The following is a 26747-nucleotide window of genomic DNA, read 5'->3' as shown; positions in this document are numbered from 1 at the left end:
TAGCGCGTCTCCTCATCGACGTCAGCTGAGTTCCCTAACTCTAACTTGCTGTGCAGCATTAACTAGACAGGCTCCAGACAATGCCTTCGAGAATATGCTTTCGAAGCAAAGCCGGTTGGCTTTGCTCGCGGCCGGAGGATCTCAGACAAATTTCAGAGAGAATCCCAACCGCAAAAGGAATACAACAGTTTTTATAGAATAGGAGCATGGCAAAAATGACATGATACATTACATAATTTCCCTACAATTTGATTGGTTCTTCATAGGCAAACCCTTCTGTTACTAGGTAGAAGCAAACTCTGTTTTCTTGATTACTTCATTGTTAATCACAAGTTTTCAAACCTAGACATCTGTCTAGTTTCATTTCCCCTATTTGTTATTTATACACTCACAAAGTCACAAGTTTTAGACCAAAAGGTTTGGAAACATTTAAGATTCAAAAGCATATGAATGTTGTTCCTGCAAGAAAAATAAATGTTAGTTATGATTAATTAAAAAATCCATCACACTCCTTTGTGCTTAACCCTCTGAGGTCGAAAAACGTGCGGGCGCGTTTTGCTGGATTTTCTTTACATTGTAGCACTTTAAACTTAAATTACTCCGTCATTTATGGTCATACAGAAAAAAGAAATATAAAAAAAGAATCTGTGATATTTCTACTTTTGTATGTGTCCACTTACAATCAAATCAAAACATTGTGCTTTTGAAAAATAAAGAAAATATGTGCGTTCTGCCTCTCCGTCGCGGTGAACTTTTTTTTCTTGAGCACGTCTATAAACTGAAACAAAACTCAGCGAATACTTGTCACACATTTATGAGCCATATACCTTTATAAACATTTAAGTGTGTACTTTTAAATGATCGGATTCAAACTGAAAACAAATATTCTCTGTTTAAGTAATTTGTATAAAACCAACAAGATGTCCAGCTTCTCAAACGCTTCCTAATTAGTTTTAATTTGACCACGCCTACTCGCGCAAAAGATATTCACATGCAAATCTCCACATGGAACGCGAACGCGCTCATTACCTCAAAAACAAAACACTTCATCAGTCTCTGCTTTTCGTCGAGTTTGAAAGACATGCTGTGAGCTTACAAGAAGCTTAGAGAGCTTTACCCCAGAAGAAGAACGCGATTTGAAGACAAGAAAGATAAGGTAAGAAATTCTTACGTATTAGTTTTTTTATTGTTGCATAAATTTCACATTGCAGTTGAACTGTTGCTAGATATATGGTGAATATTATAATATTTAGACCCGTGTTTACTGTTACTGTGTTTGTGGATATCTGCTCAAACGTAGATATGTATATGGTAACCATAATGTTTTATATTTGAGCGCGATCGCGTTTGAATGTATCATATTTTGGAAAAGCAAAACGCTCCAAACGGCTTCATGTTTTTACTATTATCTCATTTCATATCATCATAACGAATGGAAACATTTGAAGTAACATGATAATCAATATATTTTTCTCTAGCTTAGTTGTTACTGAAATATTTGGAAGATTTATATAGGCTGCTATATTGTTATTATTTTATGCAGCACTGCGCATAGCCTATGCCTACAAGGCACAACAAACCTGGTGTTCATTATATAATATATTGTTGGAAACATTTGTGTGAGTGTGTGTGTATTCTGTGAATTTTAAAAAGCAATTTTAACCAGAAAAATCTAAAATGTATTCCCAAAATCGTGCAGGCCTTTCTCTTGATATCAGTATGTTCACTTTTTTTTTTTTTTCAGGGCCCAGATGCCACTGAGTCCTGCTGACTTCAACATTCACAGTACATGTCTCTGTACATGAACATGGTAAAGTGAAAATCAAACACCTTGGAAATGAAAGGTATGTACAATGTTTTTAGGAATGGCACAAAGGTCTCTTTCTTTGGATCATTGTTATCAATAAGTGTATTTTTTGTTGTGTATCTTTGGATTATGTTGTGTTGTAAATAAATCCAAACAATCTATAAGCCATTCTTTTTTAAATCTCCTCATTCTTTGTGCAAGGTTGCTCAGAATGATGGGCCCTGATAAGCTCCTAATAGGGCCATTAGGGAGTGTCTTTGTCTTTCTCAGGTGTGGAAAGCTTACATATTAATGAGGTGATCCGCCCCTCCCGCATAAAGCTTTATCACACAAAACACGTCGTAAAAATTTTAAATCAATATATTGTCTTCTCTGAATGAGCAGTCAGGGTGATTTTCACATAGTTTTAGAGCAAATATTCTAGGCTACGTCATACAATTTTCAAAAGTCTTGTGAAGAAATAATCAGTATGGGTTTCATGACCTTATTTCAGTGAGAATTTTTTTTTGTATTTTCACAAACCACGCATAAATGTCATTATCTCAAAACTACAAACTTTTACACAAATGCTGCTGATATATTATTGTAGCAGAGTTTGTGCTGAATACAGTGTAATTAGACTTTAGCCATGAAAATGTCACAAGTAACAGAAATAAGCACAAATGTCAGAGCATGTCAGAACACCTCCAGGGCCCAGAAAACAGCTCAGACCCCAGAGGGTTAAAGATTTCCTCCCTGAGGAAAAATTCCATTCATTTGTTGCTATAGGAGAGAAAGAATGATCTAAATTAAATCATCTAAATCAACAACATGCATGTTAGACCCTATACGACTAAGCTACTGAAAGAGATGCTTCCAGAGGTCATAGATTCTCTTCTTAAGGCGAGACACTACAGGTGAATAGGGTAAAATTTTTAACTAGCAGATATCACCATGAAACTTTCCCAGTTGATTACTTACATTAAGATGAGAAAAAAATGTATTACAAGTTTTCTGTAATTTAATGTTTAAATATGCAAATTAGGCAATATCTAATTAAATATGCGCTAATGTGCATATATTTTAAAAAACGAAATCTGAGTATTGGATAAAGCCAGGTTAAAAAATATTTTTTCATTGTGTTCACATATTAGATGGGAAAAAAATTACAGAGGGATTTATGGATATCTACTTTTGTTATCCTGTAAATCAGAAAATACTGTCAATAGCCTTAAAAAAAATATTTTCGCCATGTTTTTTGGAATAAATTGTTATATAAATCAGGCTAGGAATAATATATTTACAAATCCCTCTGTAAATGTCTTCATAATATACCTAGGTACAAGACTGGAAAGTTTGGTGTATATAGGTGCTACTGAAGTGGAGAATTCGGACTTGGAGTATGAGAGAAAAGTCATTTTGAGAAAACGGGCTTTAAAGATTTATATCAGCCAATGAGATTGCGCATTCAGTCCTTTTACTTTCACGATTGGTTGCTGATAAAAAGGAAATTACCCTATTTGGATCTGACAGGATTGTACAGAAGAGAGAGAGCTTCCTAACGGTGCTTGTGATGACAGGGTGACGGCAGAGATCGCGGAGCAGCATGTTGATTAAGAACGCAAACTTTTGTTGAATTTATGAGAAATCTACAGACGCAAACAGACAAAGTGTAATAAAATAAAGACCTAAATGTGTATTTCTGACTTTTTTTTCACCACAAGTCTGAAAGAAGACATGTTATTGAAGACAAATATCCAAAAATCTCAAAATTCACCAGTAAAAAAAACCGATGTTTTTGCCTGCCGCGTCTCGCCTTAAAATCATTAATTCATTTTGTCATTAGGATATGTACTGAAAACTTCAAAAGATGACAAAGACAAAAAAGATGGCTATAATTAAACCTCTTATTAAAAAAAACGCAACTTGATCATATAGAATTAGTCGATTACAGGCCGATCTTAAATCTACCCTTTCTGTCAAAAATACTAGAAAAAGCAATATCCTCACAACTATGTTTTTTTTTACAAAGAAATGGTATTTGCAAGGATTTCAGATCCTTCAAGAAATTCAGATTTCAGTCAGAATTTAGACCCTATCATAGTACTAAGACTGTTCTCATTAGAGTTACAAATGATTTCCTCTTATCATCCGATCATGGTTGTATCTCTCTATTAGTGTTACTGGGTCTTAGTGCTGCATTTGATACAATCGACCACACCATTCTTTTGAATAGACTCAAAAATTACGTTGGCATTAGTGGAATTGCATTAGCATGGTTTAAATCATACTTATCTGACCGTTATCAGATTTTAGCAGTAAATGAAGAGGTATCATATCGATCACGTTCAGTATGGAGTACCACAAGGCTCAGTACTAGGACTGTTGCTTTTCATCCTGTACATGCTACCCTTGGGAGATATCATTAGGAAGCATGGCATTAGTTTTCACTGTTATGCTGCTGATACTCAGCTCTATATTTCTTTGCGCCCCGACGAAACCTACAAATTCGTAAAATTAACGGAATGCACAGTTGATATAGAAAATTGGATGACTAGTAATTTCCTACAACTTAATTCAGAAAAAAACGAATTATTGGGCCAAATACCTCTGCACGTACTAACCTAGAATATTGTCTAACACTTGATGGCTGCTCTGTGTCAAGTCATCGTCGTCAGTTAGGAACCTGGGAGTGCTCTTTGATAACAATCTTTAATTTGAAAGCCACGTTTCTAGCATGTGTAAAACCGCTATTTTGTTTAGTTGGGGACACTTAATATTCAACAATATTATCAGGGCTCCAGACTAACTGTTTTTACTAGGAGCACTGTAGCCCCAAACTGAAAATATTTAGGAGCACAGACAGAAAATGTAGGGGCACACCTTAAATCAACCTGCAACTCAATTATTCACATGTTCCCCCATTTTGACTGTATTACTGACAAATGCCTTGGTAATAAATAGACTTAACGTACAGAAATTACAATGTGCAGTTTTATTTTAAGTTCACAGGGCTCCAGTTCAGACTAACATTTGAGGGCAGCAGCACCGGAGCCACTGAGTTCTGCAGAAAGTATTTAGTAGCACTGTGGGGCTGACAATAAAGCACTGAGCTTAAGCTGAGGTGTAGATAAAATAACTTTAATTATTATCATTCATAATGTCTTAATATTAATTCAAAAGCAAAATGAGTGAACAAATAGATATTAGGGAGTGAAAATAGCTAATAAGCGTCCTCTGCAGGATCAGTAGGTGGTTACAATGGTTATTTAATATTTAGGGGTTCAAGCACGAAGTGCTGAAACCCTATTGTAATCGTCCTGATTTTTATTATTTTTCTACTGCCGTAAAACGCATCGTGCAGCCCAAACCGTAAGTGCTGGAGCGTTGAAACTTTGCCAGATGGTAGTACAAAAATCGAGGAGAGGTTGACAAAGTATGACCCCGATTGGCCCATAGGTGGCGCTACAGAGACCAAAAGTACAAAATCGCTCATAACTCTTAGACCGTTTGTCCTAGACCACCAATAGACCACCACTGTGATCCCTGGCTCAAGGCGGACAAAATGGCTATCTCCAATTTCGATTTAGGCAAGAAAAAATTTCCGCTATGTCGAGTTTTGTCCAAAACCTACTTTTGCGAACTAGTCCCTGGTTTTTCACCCGATCGGAACCAGACCAGTCTAGGACAATTCTCTGGACTCTCTAGATCAATAATTATTGAAAAAAAGTTGAACTTTTGCATCTGGGTGGCTGTAACAGGGCCATTTAGAAAAGGGGCATGACAAAATACACTAAAAAGCCTATAAATCCACCGTTTTTCCAAATGACTTGAAATTTGGTATGCAGTGTCTTGGCCCAAGGGGCCATGTATGTCTAAAAGGATATTGGCATATCTCGAAAAACATGGCCACCATTGGCCAATGAGGTTTGAGCACCTATTAAACAAGGTTAACGAAGTCCGATCGGAACGAAACTCGGTGGGCATGTTCGGCTCAAGCCCCTAGAGGTCTGTAAGAATTTTGAAAGAAATCGGCCACTAGTTGGTGCTAACGAGTTTTAAGGCTCTGTAATCACGTGGTGTAACAAATTTCGTCACAAAATGCATATCATTTGATAGATCTCCTCATGTTGAACAACTTTGCCTCAAGAACCACTGCTGTCAATCAAACCGTTCATTAAATATTCGCGAATATGTTAAAAACCTACTTTTGCGAACTAGTCCTAGGTTTTTTGCCCGATCGGAACCAGACCAGTCTAGGACAATTCTCTGGACTCTCTAGATCAATAATTATCAAAAAAAGTTGAACTTTTGCATTTGGATGGCTGTAATAGGGTCATTTATAAAATGGGCGTGGCAAAATACACTAAAAAGCCTATAAATCCTAAATGAAAACTCAGAACTTCACAAAAATTGGTGAGCATATGTAACATAACATCATTAACAAGCATGCAAAATTTTATGGAGATTGGACGATAGGTGGCGCTATAACTGTTAAACCATGTATTTCCTATGATACATTGCCTGTATTGGCTGTAAATGGTCTTTTCCATCTATTATGTCAGTGGTTACATGCTTGCTAAATAAAACTTAATAACTTTTGATGCTTTTGTGCTTTAAGGCCTGAAAGGCCTTAACCCTCTGGGGTCTGAGCTGTTTTCTGGCCCTGGAGGTGTTCTGACATGCTCTGACATTTGTGCTTATTTCTGTTACTTGTGACATTTTCATGGCTAAAGTCTGATTACACTGTATTCAGCACAAACTCTGCTACAATAATATATCAGCAGCATGTATGTAAAAGTTTGTAGTTTTGAGATAATGACATTTATCTATTCGTCCTTATAGTTCTTGTGTTTCTCTGTTCTTCAGTGATTCTGCTTGTTAACAGCAGGTGTTCATAATTAATGCTCAATCACCACTTAATTATCTCATTAACTTCAACACTGCTTCAATGGTACTTTAACTCTGTAGTGTGCACACATATGAACACTGAGAAGTGTTAATTTAACATGGGCGTTTTTCTGTGTACTATTACATAAATCTTACCCATTTCATTTACATATGACTGACATATATGAATCACATTCAGTTTATTAATACAATTACATAAATCTTATCCATTTAATTTATATATGACTTAAAAATATGAATCACATTCAGATTATTAATTGGTTTATGTTAAAACTATGTAATCCAAATGGATGGAAATTCTATATGCAATTCAAATACATAAATCTTATGTTTAGACAATCTTTTTTTTGAGTGGGTGTGATCGTACGTGCGAAAGGGTTAAAGGAAATAAATTTAAAGTATTTCCTCCAATCAGTCAGTGTAAAAGCAAGTGTGTTAAGTTTACTGACTTTGATGTCATCTTGCTAATCGCGCTAATAGGCTTCTTTTAGTGATCAAAAATGCTAAAATATATACTGCAATTATTTAAACTACATAGATAGATAGAAACGTTATTGATCCCCTTGGGATGTTTATGAAAACATGTCACATTATAAAAATATACACTGGACATGACTTTACCTGTTAGCTGTCTTATGTTTCCGATCAGCCGTTCTGAGAAGTGTGAGAAAGGCTAAGCTCGGGGGAGGGGTGGTATGATATTGGGGAGGGCAAAGGTTTGGGAGTGCATTGCAGCACATTTGACACATTTTACCTCATAACAAAATACAAACTAAGTAAAAGTAGCCTGATAATATTAATAATAATAACTTAATTATTAATTAGTTAATAATAGTTCATAGTTAAAAACAACTATTTTTGCAATATCTAAGCAGTTTCTTCACATGACATCTAAAATCTGAATATGGCATTGAATTGCCCATGTAGGAAAACTTACAAAAGCACATTTATTTCATGTTTGTACCTTGTTTAGTCAAAAAGATATACTGAAAAATAGATTTCAGCCTGGCGGTGGCGGCCATTTTGAATTTATCAATTTTGAGGCATTTTGGGACATTTTTGAGCTTCATATACAGCAGATTTGGATTCAGCACCCCTTAATACCCCTAGAAATGTTGTATAATATAAATAATCACAAAATGCCTCCAGCACTTTAAATAAGCACATTTTCAGAAATTCTGCCTAGTCTAAGGTGTTTGATTTTCACTTTACCATGTTCATAAACAGAGACTCATGTGAATGTTGAAGTCTGGTCCCTGAAAAAAAACAAAACATACTGATATCAAGAGAAACTATAGGGAATATAGTTCTAAAATGTATTGGGAATAAATTTTAGATTTTTCTGGTTAAAATTGCTTTTTAAAATTCACAGAATACACACACACACAAATGTTTCCAACAATATATAATATAATGAACACCAGGTTTGTTGTGCCTTGTAAGCATGGCTATGCACAGTGCTGCATAAAATAATAATAACAATAACCTATAGCAGCATATAAATCTTCCAAAAGATTTCAGTAACAACTACGCTAGAGAAAAATATATTGATTATCATATGTTACTTCAAATGTTTCCATTCGTTATGATGATACGAAATGAGATAATAGTAAAAACATGAAGCCTTTGTTTGGTGCGTTTTGCTTTTCAAACGCGATCGTTTCAAACGCGATCGCAATACATTCAAAACCAGAGCTCGCTCCAAAATATTAAACATTATGGTTACCAATAACCATATTATACATATCTACGTTTGAGCAGATATCCACAAACACAGTAACAGTAAACACGGGTCCAAATATTATAATATTCACCATATATCTAGCAACAGTTCAACTGCAATGTGAAGTTTATGCAACAATAACATGAACTAATAATTAAGAATTTCTTACCTTACATCTTTCTTGTCTTCAAATCGCGTTCTTCTTCTTCTGAGGTAAATCCAATGTAAGCTCACGGCACGTCTTTCAAACTCGACGAAAAGCAGAGACATGTGAAGTTTGTTGGTGCTTTGTTTTTGAGGTAATGAGCACGTTCACGTTCCATGTGGAGATTTGCATGTGAATGTCTTTTGCGCGTGTGGGCGTGGTCAAATTAAAAATAATTAGCAAGCTTGTGAGAAGCTGGACATCTTGTTGGTTTTATACAAATTACTTAAACAGAGAATATTTGTTTTCAGTTTGAATCCGATCATTTAAAAGTACACACTTAAATGTTTATAAAGGTATACAGTATGGCTCATAAATGTGTGACAAGTATTCGCTGAGTTTTGTTTCAGTTTATAGACGTGCTCAAGAAAAAAAAGTTCACCGCGATGGAGAGGCAGAAAGCACACCCTGTTTATTTTCTTTATTTTACAAAAGCACAATGTTTTGATTCGATTGTAAGTGGACACATACAAAAGTAGAAATATTTTTTCTGTATGACCATAAATGACGGAGAAATTTAAGTTTATTGTACTACTATGTGAAGAAAATCCAGCAAAATGCGCCGGCGCGTTTGTCGACCTCAGAGGGTTAATTGCTTGAACCCCGATAAATGCTGCTTGCAGCTTTAATTTTTTTTATTTTTAAATAAGTGGTAGTTTATAAATGGGGACCATCTTTGAAGGATGAACAAAACATGTTTTGGTCATGACATTAAAATAACAATTAAATATGATATTATAGTTTTAAAGTGCTGGAAAAAGATGTGTAGTACTTGTAAGCATTTGATTATTTATGTCACAATACCATAGTTACAGTTAGTGTTACTACATTAAATCCATGGTGAATGTTGGTGATTTATGGACTTGAAGCCTTCTATACCTTGTTCATTCATGGCACAATGTTTCTCCTATGTGTGTGGTTGCGCAAGCGCGACCTATAAGAAATTGTGGTCGCACCGGCAGGAAAAAAGGTCGCAGTCTGGAAGCCCTGATTATTGATCTGCCTGCATTGACACCATTATGTGAGAACTAAACTGAGCTGGACGATGACATCACTGTTTTCTCGAGAGCGGCTGTATAGATAAATGAACTAAATTAATAACTTTTTTTTACAACAGAAATTAACCATCACTGAACTTACTTAAGCTGGACTATGACACTATTTTCTTCTAGATCTGCTGTACAGCCGAAACAAACTTTGTTGCATTATTTTCCTGTTATCACTGAAAAGCTGCTTTGAAACAATCTGTATTGTAAAAAGCGCTATATTAATAAAAGTGACTGATTTGAAAGAATCTTGCAATTTTCAGGGAATTTACATCACGTTAATTACTAAACATGCCATTATCATTTTAATCTATTGACAGCCTTAAAGGGATGGTTCGGAATAATTTCATCCTTGGGGTCCTTTGCACCATGACCTCGAGCCAAACGCCAGAAGCTTTATTTCCCTTGGTCGAACATTATTAAAGTTAGAGCTTATTTAGAGATATCAGCCGAATGGCTTACTGCAGGCGCTATTGGCTCCAAATTTGTATCTCGTAAATTACCCCACTAATAATGCCCGGAATGGTACCAAACTTCTACAGTAGTACAAATAGGTTCTGTACTCATAAAACGAGGCATTGGAAAGTTTGCAGTAGCGGTAGCATAAGCCTTCAGGCAAGTGTTATTTAAATAAACTCCTGATGTACTTACAAACTTTCCAATGCCTCGTTTTATGAGTACAGAACCTATTTGTACTACTGTAGAAGTTTGGTACCATTCCGGGCATTATTAGTGGGGTAATTTACGAGATACATCATAGGATCCATTAGCGCCATTAGGCTGATATCTCTAACTAAGCTCTAACTGTTTGGCTCGAGGTCATGGAGCAAAGGACCCTAGGTTGCAATTACTCCAAACCATCCCTTTAAGTTACAATTGAAAACGTAATTTTTTATAAAGAGGCATGCTGTTTTGATCATTATTCTCTCTAGATTTTGTCAAATTGACTATAACGAACAGGTTAGCTTACTTTTTGAAGTATAATGACTGCCATATTATTATGAACAGGAATACAAGAGATACATGAATCTGGCAGGTATCTGATATGAAAAGCAAAAGGTAGATCAGACCTTCCTCATGCTGTAGGTGAAGAGAAAGCCCATGTTATAGCCCACCTCCCTGAGGAGAGATAGGGTCTGCTGATGGTCGTCTTCAGTCTCTCCACAGAAGCCTGTGATGAAATCACTGCTTAGACTGACTCCTGAAACAGCATTTATCAGGGACAGAGAGGAACATCATAAACCACAGCACTTCCATTTACATCACATCATAACTTGACAATAATGGGACAAAACATTTGAAATCATTCTTTGACATGTATTTTAGTATTTTAATCAAAATTATGACACTATTTCTCACCTGTCACCTGCTCAAACATAACTCAATATTTTATATAGATTAATAGAAGTTAAACTAAAGAAAAAAAGTATATACATGTATCCTAAATAGCATTTACTATTACACCCTGATGGTTCATTTTAAAATATACCACTTTGGTCCCACTTTATATTAGGTGTCTTTAAATACTATGCACTTACATTATAAAATTAAGCATTTGATAATGTAGTTTATTGTGTACATACATGCTGTTCTGCAAAACTATTGTCAGATTTGCAATAGCTATTTGCTGTTATTGAGTTTAGGATACATGTATGATGAGAGGTAGGTGTAGACAATAGACATTATGTCTAAGTTTAAGGTTAGATGCAACAGTCAACAGTGTAATTACATTCAGTTACTTTAAATGTAACAACAGTGTAAAACAGTGTTTATAGCCTATTAATATATTAACAATGTAGAGACTACAACATATTAACCATGAATTAACTAATAGTTTGCAAATGATTTGTAAGTACTTTATTACAACATACTTATTATAAAGTGTTACCAAAACACCTAATATAAAGTGGGTCTACCTCTTTTATTAGGCTTCACACTTAACAGAAATGTCAGCTTTATAATCAGCTTTACCCTGAAGGTGTAATCTTTTAACATTTCACATGCCATGAGTTCAAAAAGGTCACACAGGTATAGTTTATTTTGTGTTGGTTTTTTTAACCTCAAAATAAACTATACCTGTGTGACCTTACGAATAATTATTAATAATGACAAATCTATTTTCAAATCAACATTTGTATAAATTGACACTATAGGATTATTTAAAAAAGACTTCATATAAATTAAGTCTGTTTGAAATAATCCTATAGTGTCAATTTATACAAATGTTGATTTGAAAATAGATTTGTCATTATTTATAATTATTCGACAAATGATTTGATATGATATTCAGATGCTCCAACACCTCTGAACAGATGACTGCAACTCCTGCGAGGACTCGGAATCAACATGCACCGTCACCGATGCTATTTTTTTCTATACAGTATATCCATATCATATGTTAACAACATGTATACTTTACTCATTGTTTCTGACTTAAATGAATACATTGTTAGCTAACTGTGTGATTTTTATATGTACGTACATTTCTGAAATATATAACTTGGACACAGTCACCTCTGATAACAGATCACTTAAAGGAACACTCCACCGTTTTTTGAAATAGGGCTTATTCACTTTCTTTCCTACATTTAGATAGGTGGGCAAAAGCATTTTTGTCTCAGTGCATGCATTGTTTTAGTTTGACAGTGTCGGCGCTAGCTTAGCTTAGCATAATGAATGGAATCCTTTGTTGCCAGCTAGCATGTCCTGAGTAAAAGTGATATAAAAAATAAAAAAAACCCACCTAATTACTTCTTGTGGCCTGCGTATTCACAACAAGTACAAATAGCGATGCAGATTAACACTTGGCGATTTCCTAGGCAGATATTGACTTATATATTAAGGACTATATTAGGGGGAAGCACAGGCGAAGCACTGCTACTTGGGCGTGATATCTCTGCGCCCAAGTAGCAGTGCTTTGCCTGTACTTCCCCCTAATATAGTCCCAAGTCAATATCTGCATAGGAAATCACCTTGTGTTAATCTGCATCGCTATTTGTACTTGTTGTGAATACGCAGGCCACAAGAAGTAATTAGGTGGGTTTTTTTAATTTTTTATATCACTTTTACTCAGGACATGCTAGCTGGCAACAAAGGATTCCATTCATTATGCTAAGCTAAGCTAGCGCCGACCCTGTCAAACTAAAACAATGCATGCACTGAGACAAAAATGCATTGCCCACCTATCTAAATGTAGGAAAGAAGGTGAATAAGCCCTATTTCAGAAAACGGTGGAGTGTTCCTTTAAAGGTCCCATTGCATGGATTATTTTATTATTTTAGAATGTTTCCTGGGGTGCCCTTATAATGTTAGTATGTTTTTTAGATCAAAAGTTGTTATGATTTAGAAATAAAAGGCATATTTCCTAGCCTGATTTTAGCCTCTGATTTGAACGCTCTGTTTGAAGGGGCGTGTCTGCTGTGAGACTTCAGTGTAAACGCCCACTGCTGTGATTGGCTGACATGCTAGCATATTAAATATCTAGCATTACATGTGGAACTCTCTCGAAAACTTTTACTATTACAGCTATTATACGTTTTTACTATTACAGCTATTGGGATTAACGAATCGTGAGAAGTTTTTTAAGTATTTAGATCTATTCCCATCACATAAAAGGTTGCAGTGATGAGCATTGAGCAGATGACAGCCTGTTGATCGCGTGAATGAAGATCTTATTGCAACGCAGTTTCTGCACTCTCACTAATGATTTCACCAATGCAAACAATGTTTAAGTACAGTAAGAGCTTCGTTGTGCAGCGTAACAGCGTCATTGATTTCATAACGAGTTTTGGCAAGTGTCCAGATAAACTCGCGCTGTGTGATTGACAACTTGGGCGATTGGAAAGGGATTGTTCTTTGATAGCTTTCTGTATATATATTAATCACAGTTTAAGTAAGATTATTTTCATCCTACTAAGAGAAACAACGTGAAGTTGATCGTTTAGTCACTGGCTTGATTTACTGATGCATAAACAGCATTGAACGAATTTGAGAGAAAGATTATCTGTCTGAACTTGAACAATTACACATCAGAAATTCACATAACCCACTGGTTCTTCAGAGGCTCGGATGAAGGAACTAAAAAAATACTTTTGTGTTCATTTGTACATCCAAACACTGAGCAACTGCCATGCTTCGCTCGTTTGCAAGCCATGATGTCTCTCGAGGAAAAACCAATATCGAGCTCGCGCAGCTCATTTTCTCATGGGCGGGCCAAATTCTTTTTGCGGGCAAAGAAGAGAAAGGGGAGGTGACCTTTTCCCTTATGACGACATAAGGGGAAGATTTCTAGATTCACCCGTCTGAGCTTTCTTTTTTTTTTTAAATACCCAGGGCTTGGTTTACACCCATCAAAACGTCTAGCCACACCATAGGCAGGCTAGGGAAACTCAAAAAAAACTCATAAAGTGAAATTTTCATGCAATGGGACCTTTAAATTGTAATGTAGACATTTTCTGCAAAGCTGCTTTGAAACAATATATATTGTGAAAAGCATTATATACAAATAAATGTAAATTGAATTAAATGTGAATTGTACATAATCTGTACGTTTGACAGATTAATACAAAATAATTCCTTAGTACATACAAAACTATTTGATCAGTTCTATAGGCAGTTTTGTCCCACTACTCAAGAATCAGTTGGTATATTCAATTGGTATATTTCATAGTGACAAGTTACCTGGTATTATTTTACGAATGTTCTCCACAAGCTCAAGATATGCCTCTCGGGTGTAACTGAGAAAGAAAACAAATGTCCAGGTTGAAGGAAATGAAATTATAAAGCACATCCACAAAGTCTTGGATTTCAATACAAATTTACTCAAGCTAAATTAGGTACATATTCTCTAAAAAGATCAAGTTTATACAGTGGCAACAAAATATCCTCTAATTGGCAGTTCATAACCACATAGGGCTGTGCCGGTACAATCATATATTGTGATATTTTTTTATATTGATATTTTAGATTATTGTATCAATATATATATATTTTTTATGTATTATTGCATTCACATATGTCCTATAGTTCAATAATCAAAAAGCAGGTTGACTAAATGATCTGTGACTAGGGGTGTAACGATATTCGAACCGAACCGAAAAACCGCGATACACCACCCACGATACAAATCGCGATACTCTCATGGCGTACCGAACACGCCCGCCCCGCCCCCTGCTGTCCCGGCTCATTGGATCTCATGTCTTATGTGTACACAACGAATACAGCGTTGCCTAACCACCATTAACCACATTTAATCGCAATAAGCTCAGTGTTTTGTTACATTCGATAATAAGCAATGTGTAATCTTTCAAATTCTGTCTATTTGATCACGAAATTCAAACATTAAATGTCGTTTTGGCGCTCTCTGTGGCGTGACAGATCACCGTACTAGGCTCCTCATTTAAAGCGGCGGCGCGGAGCGTGAGTAAACGCGATTCTCTTCCTCAGTTACAGAATAAACATGAATGGACACCTGAAGGTATGTTGAAAAATACAGTATACTTAATGAAAGGCATCATAACTCGTGTAATCGCTCAGTCAGGGTTTCAACAGCGGAAATACGTCAATAAAACGCTTAGTTTTTCACATAGCTTTATTTACCTCAGGCAAGTCATTCAGTGTCCACAGCTTGTTGGTTTGCTAAGGAAATGAATTCTCTTTCACTAAATAAATGCACTATATTAGCCTATATATTATATTTTACTTAACCTGTTAATGACATCTTGATTATTTAATGTATGTTTAAAATATCTGTCATGAAAATGACAGCAACTGTGTAAATGATAATATTTCAATAATAAATTAGAGTAAAAATGTTAATGTAAAAACTGCCTTATGTGCAGTTTACATGTTTTCATACAATTTGTTACTTGAGTGTTGATTATTATTATTATATCTAAAAATAAATAGCAACTGAATTTAGGCTAAAAGTCTAGGCTCTGTTGTTAAGCTTTAATGTTATAGTAATGTGCAAGTAAGGGCTCCTATATAGTTTACAGCATTAGCAGATAATTTTTTTTATCCTTGCAAAACGTTTACTTGTAATTGAATTAATTTAAAGACAAGGACATAATTTGTTAATTAAAGCACTGTTTAAAAAAAAAGAAGCAATTTTAGCTTTCTAAACCCCTCACTCCACCTAAATGAACCGAACCGAACCGAGACGTCAAAACCGTGGGACGTACCGAACCGTCAGTTTTGTGTATCGTTACACCCCTATCTGTGACCGGTGTTTCTCAGGGTGCTTCTATTAGGCAAGAGACAAATTTGAGCTGAACACCTCGGTTGTGTATGTAACTTTGGTTTCCTGAGTAAGGAACGAGATGCTGCATCAGTAGCTGACGCAAAATAAAACATCCTCCAGGTGTTACGATTGCCTGAAGCCAGTAAAAAAAAAAAAAAAAAAAAAAAAAAAAAAATTCACGGCAATTAACTGGCCTCATCAGGGTGCACCCACACCATCAATCCTCAGGTTTCAAAGAAGGAACTCAGCAGAAATGAAGTAGTTTGCCAGAGTCATGCAGCGCCTCGTTTTTTGCGTCCGTTTTAGGATCCATTTGCTGTATGTATGCAGTACATATTTTTTTCAGTGCCCATATTAACAGGTTAGACTAGAGCACACCGATGCAGTCTGGCAATGAGTTCCAGGAGCAGTGGAGATGCATCAGTGCAGCGATTGTTGTCTATTTTTGCTGTGCTTCACGCACAGAATTAAAGTGATAGTGCATAGTTCATGGTCAAAATGAACATGGATTAACACAAAACATAGTAAATTTCATCATAAATGCATATAATTAAAGTCTATGTTTCACAGTCTGAATCATGATCATACACTGTTCGTTCATTGGCCAGAGGAGAACTGGCCCCCCGACTGAGCCTGGGTTCTCCCAAGGTTTTTTGATTTTTGGTTCCTTGCCACTGTAGCCTTTTTCCACCTTTGTTGCCATTGGCTTGGCTTGCTTAGTTGGGGACATTAAATCTAATTTAATATTCAACAATAATATTGATCTGCCTGCATTGACACTATTATACAAGAACTGAACTGAGCTGGACGATGACATCACAGTTTACTCCAGAGCGGCTATGTATATATACACCCCCTGACAAAAGTCTTGTCACCTGTCCAAGTTGTAGGAACAACAAATAATAACTTGACTTCTAGTTGATCATTTGGAATCAGAAGTGGCTTATATGAAAGGCAAAGGCCTCTAGATTACACTTATTTTACCAAACTAAAATCTTATCATGGCTTGATTTTTAATTATTTAATTAGGACAGAAAGGGCAGACTTTGCTTAGACAAAAGTATTGTCACATCGTTAAAGGATTCAACTAATCACAGATTAGAGCGTCACCTGTGACAAATACTGTAATTAACACATTCCCAGGTGTGTAGAAGAGCCCCAGGACACCCAACCTTCATTTGAAATGCATCCTGACCTCTGACAGCATGCCAAAGATTCTACCACAGACCAAAGTGCTGATCATCAAGAGCCTGAAGACCAAGTCTCCTGCTGAGGTGGCAGACATCTTTAATGTATCTAAACGTCAAGTGGAGAGGATAAGAAAAAGATTTGAAGAAACTGGTGAAGTTCATGACAGGCCCAGGTCAGGCAGACCCTGTAAGACAACAGTTCGAGAGGACCGTTTGTTGGTTCGACAGTCCAGGGCCAGCCCTTTTTCAACTGCAGCAGAGCTACATAACAACTGGTCACCAGAAACCCCTGTATCTACAAGAACAGTTTGTCGAATTCTCTCACGCAGTGGTCTCAATGGCCGAATTAGTGCTCAGAAACCAGCATTAAACAGAAGACAACTAAAAAATCGTGTTGCATTTGTCAAGGCCCACAGCTTGCAGGAAGGATGGACTGTGGAAAAGTGGCAGAAGGTTGATTTTTCCGATGAATCATCTATTGAACTGCATCCCAATCGTCGCAAAATACTGCAGAAGACCTATTGGAACCCGCATGGAACCAAGATTCACACAGAAAACAGTCAAGTTTGGCGGAGGAAAAATCATGGTTTGGGGTTACATTCAGTATGGGGGCGTGCGAAAGATCTGCAGAGTGGATGGCAACATCAACAGCCTGAGATATCAAGACATTCTTGCTGCCCATTACATTCCAAACCACAGGAGAGGGCAAATTCTTCAGCAGGATGGCGCTCCTTCTCATACTTCAGCCTCCACGTCAAAGTTCCTGAAAGCAAAGAAGGTCAAGGTGCTCCAGGATTGGCCGGCCCAGTCACCAGACATGAACATTATTGAGCATGTCTGGGGTAAGATGAAGGAGGAGGCATTGAAGATGAAACCAAAGAATCTTGATGAACTCTGGGAGTCCTGCAAGAATGCTTTCTTTGCCATTCCAGATGACTTTATTAAAACCCCTTACCAGTCAGGGATCACTGGTGATCCCAGATTATTTTAGTTCAAAATATGTTTGAGCTTATATATCTCAATATTAATAACAGTCTGGTTAATTTTGAGTCTTGAACTATAAACTCTCAAGTGTTGGCTTTCTAAATGTATGTGTGTTATGTTTCTATTCAAAATTACTTATGAGCAGTAACCTTTTTATTTTGGGCATTTCATGTATGCAGCACTTGCCAAAATTGGGGGTGACTGAGAAGGGGTTAATAAGTTATTTGAGTCATTGCCGAGACGTATGGATGCAGTCCTCCAAGCTCATGGGAGTCGTACACAATATTAATTCTTTTTCCACTGCACCATGACTTTGTGTTCTGTACTGTACATTATTTCTGTTAAGTGACAAGACTTTTGTCTAAGCAAAGTCTGACCTTTCTGTCCTAATTAAAAAATTAAAAATCAAGGCATGATAAGATTTTATTTTGGTAAAATAAGCGTAATCTAGAGGCCTTTGCCTTTCATATAAGCCACTTCTGATTCCAAATGATCAACTAGAAGTCAAGTTATTATTTGTTGTTCCTACAACTTGGACAGGCGACAAGACTTTTGTCAGGGGGTGTATATATATATATATATATATATATATATATACGTATATATATATATATATATATATATACAGTGCTATGCGTAAGTTTAGACACCCATGCTAAAGTTGACTAAAAAGAGGAATAAAAAATCATCTTTTGGAAATTGAACTTAATGCCTTAATTTAAAAAATTAGGAAAAATCCAACCTTTAAGGACACCAATTTTCTTTGTGAATGAATAATGTATCGTAAATAAATAAATGTTCTTCCTTAAAATACAGGGTGCATAAGTTTGGACACCCCTATGTTAAATTCCCATAGAGGCAGGCAGATTTTTATTTTTAAGTATTTAAAAAAAAAAATTTTTTAGGATACTATGCATCCTGATAAAGTTCCCTTGGCCTTTGGAATTAAAATAGCCCCACATCATCACATAGCCTTCACCATACCTAGAGATTGGCATGGGGTACTTTCCATAAGATCATCTCTCAATGCAAATCAAACTAGCTATTAGACTAACTGAAATAAAACCATGCCAATCTCTAGGTATGGTGCAGGCTATGTGATGATGTGGGGCTATTTTAATTCCAAAGGCCAAGGGAACTTTATCAGGATGCATAGTATCCTGGATCCATGAAGTAACTGGCCTGTAAAAATAAAAATCTGCCTGCCTCTATGGGAATTTAACATAGGGGTGTCCAAACTTATGCACCCTGTATTTTAAGGAAGAACATTTATTTATTTACAATGCATTATTCATTCACAAAGAAAATTGGTGTCCTTAAAGGTTGGATTTTTCCTAATTTTTTAAATTAAGGCATTAAGTTCAGTTTCCAAAAGATGATTTTTTATTCCTATTTTTAGTCAACTTTAGTATGGGTGTCTAAACTTATGCATAGCACTGTATATATATATATATATGAACTAAATTAATAACTTTTTAATATTTGACTATTCCTTTTAACTCTTTAATTAAAATAATGTCAAAGACGCTTAGAATAATCAAATGTAACAATTTATTATGTCAGGTAAATGTATCATGCCAATTTCATAATCAATTCAAAGATAATTGATACAAAACATCAAATGCTCTGGAATAAAGAGAAGAGATGCGAACCCAACATTAAAATACATGATGCTGAATTCTTTGAGGTCCTTCAAGCAAAATGAAACATCACTGAAGCTGCTGGACATAAGCTGGACTGTGATGCTATTTTCTTCTGGAAACAAACTTTTTTGCATTATTTTCCTGTTATCTCTGTAAAGCTGCTTTGAAACAATCTATATTGTAAATAGCGCTATATAAATAAATGTGACTTGACTTGACTTGATAGTCAACATATGACTTCCTGCCCTGGGTAAAACAAGGAAAAATAAATCACATTTGAAAAAACAAAGTTTTTTCTTTGCGAAAAACAAAGCGAAAGTTCTGTATTACAGCAGTATTTCTTGCATTACAAAAATGCAAAAGAATAGGCATGGGAGCCAACTGTTAGTGTGACTGTTTGTTTGTTAGTGTGGTAAACTTTAAAATATTTATGATACTACCTGTAAGATATGGGCTACAAGACAGATGTAGTTGGAGATAAGGCAGCTTTTTAAAAGTACCACAAGCCAAACAATCCAAAATCCAACAGGCATAATCCATAACAGGCAGAGATCAGGCGATCAACAAACAATATAACTCAGTAAAGGCAAAGAACAATGATTCAGAGACCCAGTCCAAAGTCAAAAAAGCAGGAGAACACGGATCACAAAAAATACAGAAAAGCTTGGTAACGTCACAACAGGGAATGAGTGTATACTTCACAAAGAGTGTGAAGATATGAGCGTCTTATATACAGTGTCTGAGTATGTGTGTGAATTGATATCAGGTGTGTGTGATCGGTGTAACGATGGCCTTGATTTTACCATATCAATTCGAGCCAGAGTCCTATGATGAAACATTGAAAGACTAGTTGATTAACCCGAACCTCAACTAAGTTTTTACTCAGTTTGTCATTCATTATGATATGTTGTAACTGTGTAATTCCTCTACATCAGCATTAACAAGTTTGTTCATAAATAAACCAATAAATAGTGTATATTTATAATTTATTGAGGTACACATGTGGGAACTGTATCATTAACTGTATCAATAACGTTAGCCGAGCACTAATGTGAATGATTACAGACATAATTAAAACATTAAAGCTGCAAGCAGCATTTATCGGGGTTCAAGCAGTTAAGGCCTTTAAGGCCTTTAATCACACAAGCATCAAAAGACATTACGTTTTATTTAGCAAGCATTTAACAACTGCCATCATAGATGAAAAAGTCAATTTACAGCCAATACATGCAGTTTGCCATAGGAAATCTATGGTTTTAAAGCGTTTTTACAGTATATATTTTATTTTATTTTATATATTTTAGTTATAGCACCTTTTTGCCTGAGTCTTCTTACAGTCTTGCCTGATCTCCACCACTTTTATTAGTAGTACTCAAAGTGTGCCTATATATATATATATGTGTCAAATTTGTTGTAAATATGTAATTTTGATAAGGAGTTTAGACAATTATATTCAGTGGCGTAACGAGCCAACACCGGCCCTTAAGTAGGATTATCAAGGCGGGCCCCTTGATGACGCAATTGATGACATTGATGACGCAATGTCCGCGAGTAGGCTACCATGAATAGGGCAGGATATGATCATACACAGCATATAAGAGATGAGATGACTAACAAAATCAGGAGGAGCCTACGCTCACCAAAAAAAAACAATAAAAAAACACTGGTGACAGCGCACCATAACATTGTTAGGCCTAGGTCCAAATATGTAAAAAAGATGCTTTCTTACATTATAGCGGGATTTTCCGGGCTTTCCTATGTGCAACTGCAAAGTTGTCGATTAGATCAGGATTGTGCGCACGGGCATTGTCAATTGACCCTTCGCAGGGAGTTTGATTGACAGGCGATCTGACTAATCATAATCCTCCATTTTGTCCCACAAAGCAGTCAGGAGAGTTAGTAGATTAACTTTGGAGGATTTAAATTTGAAAAACAAAGTGTACTGACGTCTTAGCACTTTAAAACAACATTCCTTTTATGTTCATTCATGCTTATTTTAATGCTATAAATTAACTAGAAGGAAGAGATGATCGGTTCACGAGCAGCTTTAACTGAGCCTTGAGTCTACAGCGATCTGTCAGACACATTAAAGAGTCACAAAACGGTATTTATTGTTTAAATGTCTCTAAAAAATGACTACATTTGAAAGGTGAGACTTTTGGCGCTTTTCCATTACCAGTACCAGCTCAACTCGACTCGGCTCGGCTTGCTTTTCGCTCCGTTTTTCATTGCAGATAGTACCTCCACAATAGTACCTGGTCGTCATAGCGACGCCGCAGGAAACTGCCGTGACTTAATCTTCTACGCGAGATACATCCGCTGCCACACACACAGGACAATGGAGGAAATCAAGTGTATGCTGTTTTTGGATGTTTTTGTTTTTGCTGTTTTTTATTCAGGATACTCCGTCTGGCGCGTGAATAGTGACGATTCTCTCTGACCAATCAGCAGTCTGCCGTGTTTTCACGTCACATTTTAGTATCGCCTCAGCTTGCTTAGAACCTTACCGGAGGTGGTACGAAAAAAAGTACCTGGAAGCAGGTACAGGCACAACTTTTACACAGTGGAAAACCAAACAAAGCCGAGTCGAGTCGAGCCGAGCCGAGGCGAGCTGGTACTGTGTAGTGGAAAAGCGCCATTTGTTTCATATCAAAAGTACTTGTCTGTCAGCACGCAGTCTCCTCTCTGATCTGCAATGTATTTTTCACTGCGCGAGAACTTGGTGTGGTGTGAGAGTGGCGTCGCTTGTCAGACATAGCAACAGTAAGTAAAGTGGTCTTTGCGAATGGTCAATGACAGTATGGACGGGGATTCGCCACTCCCAATTCAAAACAAATTTCATCACAATCCATCATTGTTCGTTTCAAACATGTGAGAGCATCAAAATGATCCATGGGTGAATTTTTTTGTCAGTTCCTATCATAAGTTTAACATTTTGGCGTTATTGTTTAGCTATTTACCTATGTTTTCAAATTTCCTTTGTTTTTTTGTTGTTGTCTCGATCGGACTAACGGCTTTGAAGATAAACAATTTTTTAAAGCTCTAAATGACACTTACAAAAACCATAAAGCGAAACCTGGCATGTTTGGTATTGTTGGACTCGGCAAGGATTCAGGAGTCTTAGGAGGTCACTCCTGTGAAAAAACACTGGCTTGAAACTTTATTTATTTTATTTTATTTTATTAGTTTATTTGTCAGGGACAATGTACAAAATACATTAATCTTTCGAAAAGATGTTTTGTACCAGAAATAGCAAAAGCTATTTTCCATATGTAGTCCCCGGGCAGGTGCACAATATTAAAACATTAAATAAATTAAAAAACGAATCAAAAAACCATAACATCCTAAAATATATACAACATAGTCAAAAACATTTACTTCAATATTACATTTGTAGACTTTAAATGAGCTGATGCTGACACAGCTGGTTATCAATTATGTAATTTTTTAAGTTTCGAGAGAAAACTTCTAAGGCTCCTTCAAGGCATTGTGCCAATGACGTATACTGAGTTTTTTTAGATACACCAATGTTCTCATAGACTATTATGGCACCCTGGACAAAGACACTGCGTGCCAATTTTCAGTAGACTAACAGTTGGGTGCGCTTATAGCTATTTTCATGATTTTTTTCACTGTTATAGCGCAACCAAGTGGCCAATTGTCACGATTTTTTTCATGCCAACTCAGATTGAGCTTATGAACATGTGTCCCAAGTTTAGCGAAAATATCTCTTTCCGCTCACAAGTTATAACCATTTTATAGTGCCACCACGTGGCCAATTGTCATGATTTTTTTTCACATGACCTCAGAATGAGCTCATGAACATGTGTCCCAAGTTTTGTGAAAATATCTCTTTCCGTTCACAAGTTATAACAGTTTTATAGTGCCACCAAGTGGCCAATTGTTGCGATTTTTTTCAAGTGATCTCAGGTTGAGGTCCGGAAGATGTATCCCAAGTTTAGCAAAAAAATTCCTTTCCGTTCACAATTTATAACCGTTTTAGTAAAAGTGGCCCTGGTGCCATCAAATATTTTGGTTCCCCTTATCGACCGTTAATTGAAATTTAGAATTTTTTGGATGATTATTGATTGTCAGACTCCAGAGAACATTCTTGCAGTGGTTTGGTTCCGATCGGGCCAAAAACCTAGGAGAAGTTCGCAAAAATAGGTTTTTCAAAAAAATGCAATTTACTCGAAATTGGCGCCTGAAGGGCAAGCAAATCGGAGATAGCCATTTTGTCCGCCTTGAGCCAAGGATTCCAACGATATAAGACACTTGATCCTGGGACAAACGGTCTAAGAGTTATGAGCGATTTTGAACTTTTGGTTGCTGTAGCGCCACCTATGGGCCAATCGGGGTCATACTCTGATAGGTTGTCCCCAAATTGAGGCCTACCATCTGGCCAGGTTTCAAGTCTCTAGGCCTTACTGTTTGTCCTGCACGATGCGTTTTACGAATCCTTACAATTACAATAGGGTTTCAGCATTTCATGCTTGAACCCCTAATAAGAATGAAGGCTTTTTGCCAGTTATAGCGCCACCTATGGTCCGATCTCCATGAAACTCTGCATGCTTCCTCACCATGTTCGGACACATATGCTCATCAATTTTGGTGAAGTTCTGAGTTTTCATTTGGGATTTATAGGCTTTTTAGTGTATTTTGCCACGCCCCTTTTCTAAATGACCCTGTTACAGCCACCCACATGCCAAAGGTCAACTTTTTTTCGATAATTATTGATCTAGAGAGTCCAGAGAATTGTCCTAGACTGGTTTGGTTCCGATCGGGCGAAAAACCAGGGACTAGTTCACAAAAGTAGGTTTTGGACAAAATGCGACATAGCAGAAATTTTTCCCTGCCTACATCCAAATCGGAGATAGCCATTTTGTCCGCCTTGAGCCAAGGATTCCAACGATATAAGACACTTGATCCTGGGACAAACGGTCTAAGAGTTATGAGCGATTTTGAACTTTTGGTTGCTGTAGCGCCACCTATGGGCCAATCGGGGTCATACTCTGATAGGTTGTCCCCAAATTGAGGCCTACCATCTGGCCAGGTTTCAAGTCTCTAGGCCTTACTGTTTGTCCTGCACGATGCGTTTTACGAATCCTTACAATTACAATAGGGTTTCAGCATTTCATGCTTGAACCCCTAATAAGAATGAAGGCTTTTTGCCAGTTATAGCGCCACCTATGGTCCGATCTCCATGAAACTCTGCATGCTTCCTCACCATGTTCGGACACATATGCTCATCAATTTTGGTGAAGTTCTGAGTTTTCATTTGGGATTTATAGGCTTTTTAGTGTATTTTGCCACGCCCCTTTTCTAAATGACCCTGTTACAGCCACCCACATGCCAAAGGTCAACTTTTTTTCGATAATTATTGATCTAGAGAGTCCAGAGAATTGTCCTAGACTGGTTTGGTTCCGATCGGGCGAAAAACCAGGGACTAGTTCGCAAAAGTAGGTTTTGGACAAAATGCGACATAGCAGAAATTTTTCCCTGCCTACATCCAAATCGGAGATAGCCATTTTGTCCGCCTTGAGCCAAGGATTCCAACGATATAAGACACTTGATCCTGGGACAAACGGTCTAAGAGTTATGAGCGATTTTGAACTTTTGGTTGCTGTAGCGCCACCTATGGGCCAATCGGGGTCATACTCTGATAGGTTGTCCCCAAATTGAGGCCTACCATCTGGCCAGGTTTCAAGTCTCTAGGCCTTACGGTTTGTCCTGCACGATGCGTTTTACGAATCCTTACAATTACAATAGGGTTTCAGCATTTCATGCTTGAACCCCTAATAAGAATGAAGGCTTTTTGCCAGTTATAGCGCCACCTATGGTCCGATCTCCATGAAACTCTGCATGCTTCCTCACCATGTTCGGACACATATGCTCATCAATTTTGGTGAAGTTCTGAGTTTTCATTTGGGATTTATAGGCTTTTTAGTGTATTTTGCCACGCCCCTTTTCTAAATGACCCTGTTACAGCCACCCACATGCCAAAGTTCAACTTTTTTTCGATAATTATTGATCTAGAGAGTCCAGAGAATTGTCCTAGACTGGTTTGGTTCCGATCGTGCGAAAAACCAGGGACTAGTTCGCAAAAGTAGGTTTTGGACAAAATGCGACATAGCAGAAATTTTTCCCTGCCTACATCCAAATCGGAGATAGCCATTTTGTCCGCCTTGAGCCAAGGATTCCAACGATATAAGACACTTGATCCTGGGACAAACGGTCTAAGAGTTATGAGCGATTTTGAACTTTTGGTTGCTGTAGCGCCACCTATGGGCCAATCGGGGTCATACTCTGATAGGTTGTCCCCAAATTGAGGCCTACCATCTGGCCAGGTTTCAAGTCTCTAGGCCTTACGGTTTGTCCTGCACGATGTGTTTTACGAATCCTTACAATTACAATAGGGTTTCAGCATTTCATGCTTGAACCCCTAATAAGAATGAAGGCTTTTTGCCAGTTATAGCGCCACCTATGGTCCGATCTCCATGAAACTCTGCATGCTTCCTCACCATGTTCGGACACATATGCTCATCAATTTTGGTGAAGTTCTGAGTTTTCATTTGGGATTTATAGGCTTTTTAGTGTATTTTGCCACGCCCCTTTTCTAAATGACCCTGTTACAGCCACCCACATGCCAAAGGTCAACTTTTTTTCGATAATTATTGATCTAGAGAGTCCAGAGAATTGTCCTAGACTGGTTTGGTTCCGATCGGGCGAAAAACCAGGGACTAGTTCGCAAAAGTAGGTTTTGGACAAAATGCGACATAGCAGAAATTTTTCCCTGCCTACATCCAAATCGGAGATAGCCATTTTGTCCGCCTTGAGCCAAGGATTCCAACGATATAAGACACTTGATCCTGGGACAAACGGTCTAAGAGTTATGAGCGATTTTGAACTTTTGGTTGCTGTAGCGCCACCTATGGGCCAATCGGGGTCATACTCTGATAGGTTGTCCCCAAATTGAGGCCTACCATCTGGCCAGGTTTCAAGTCTCTAGGCCTTACGG

At 37.0% G+C, this 26747-nt stretch overlaps 1 protein-coding gene across 3 annotated transcripts in view; it reads right to left on the bottom strand.

Moving 5' to 3' along the window:
• Positions 1-26747, bottom strand: part of cdk5rap1 (CDK5 regulatory subunit associated protein 1) — a 130661-nt gene that overhangs the window by 44602 nt on the left and 59312 nt on the right. For 2 of the 3 annotated variants that reach the window (XM_084395278.1, XM_084395276.1), the window contains 2 exons: positions 14352-14407; positions 10742-10872 (listed from right to left, as the gene is read on the bottom strand). In XM_084395278.1, coding sequence (XP_084251404.1) covers positions 10742-10872; positions 14352-14407 — 187 coding nt within the window. The remainder of the gene's footprint in view (positions 1-10741; positions 10873-14351; positions 14408-26747) is intronic. The other variant, XM_084395277.1, reaches the window with a different exon arrangement.

Source organism: Rutilus rutilus, assembly GCF_951802725.1.
Source record: "Rutilus rutilus genome assembly, chromosome: 22".
Taxonomy (NCBI): domain Eukaryota; kingdom Metazoa; phylum Chordata; class Actinopteri; order Cypriniformes; family Leuciscidae; genus Rutilus; species Rutilus rutilus.
This window is presented reverse-complemented; position numbering and strand designations above follow the sequence as displayed.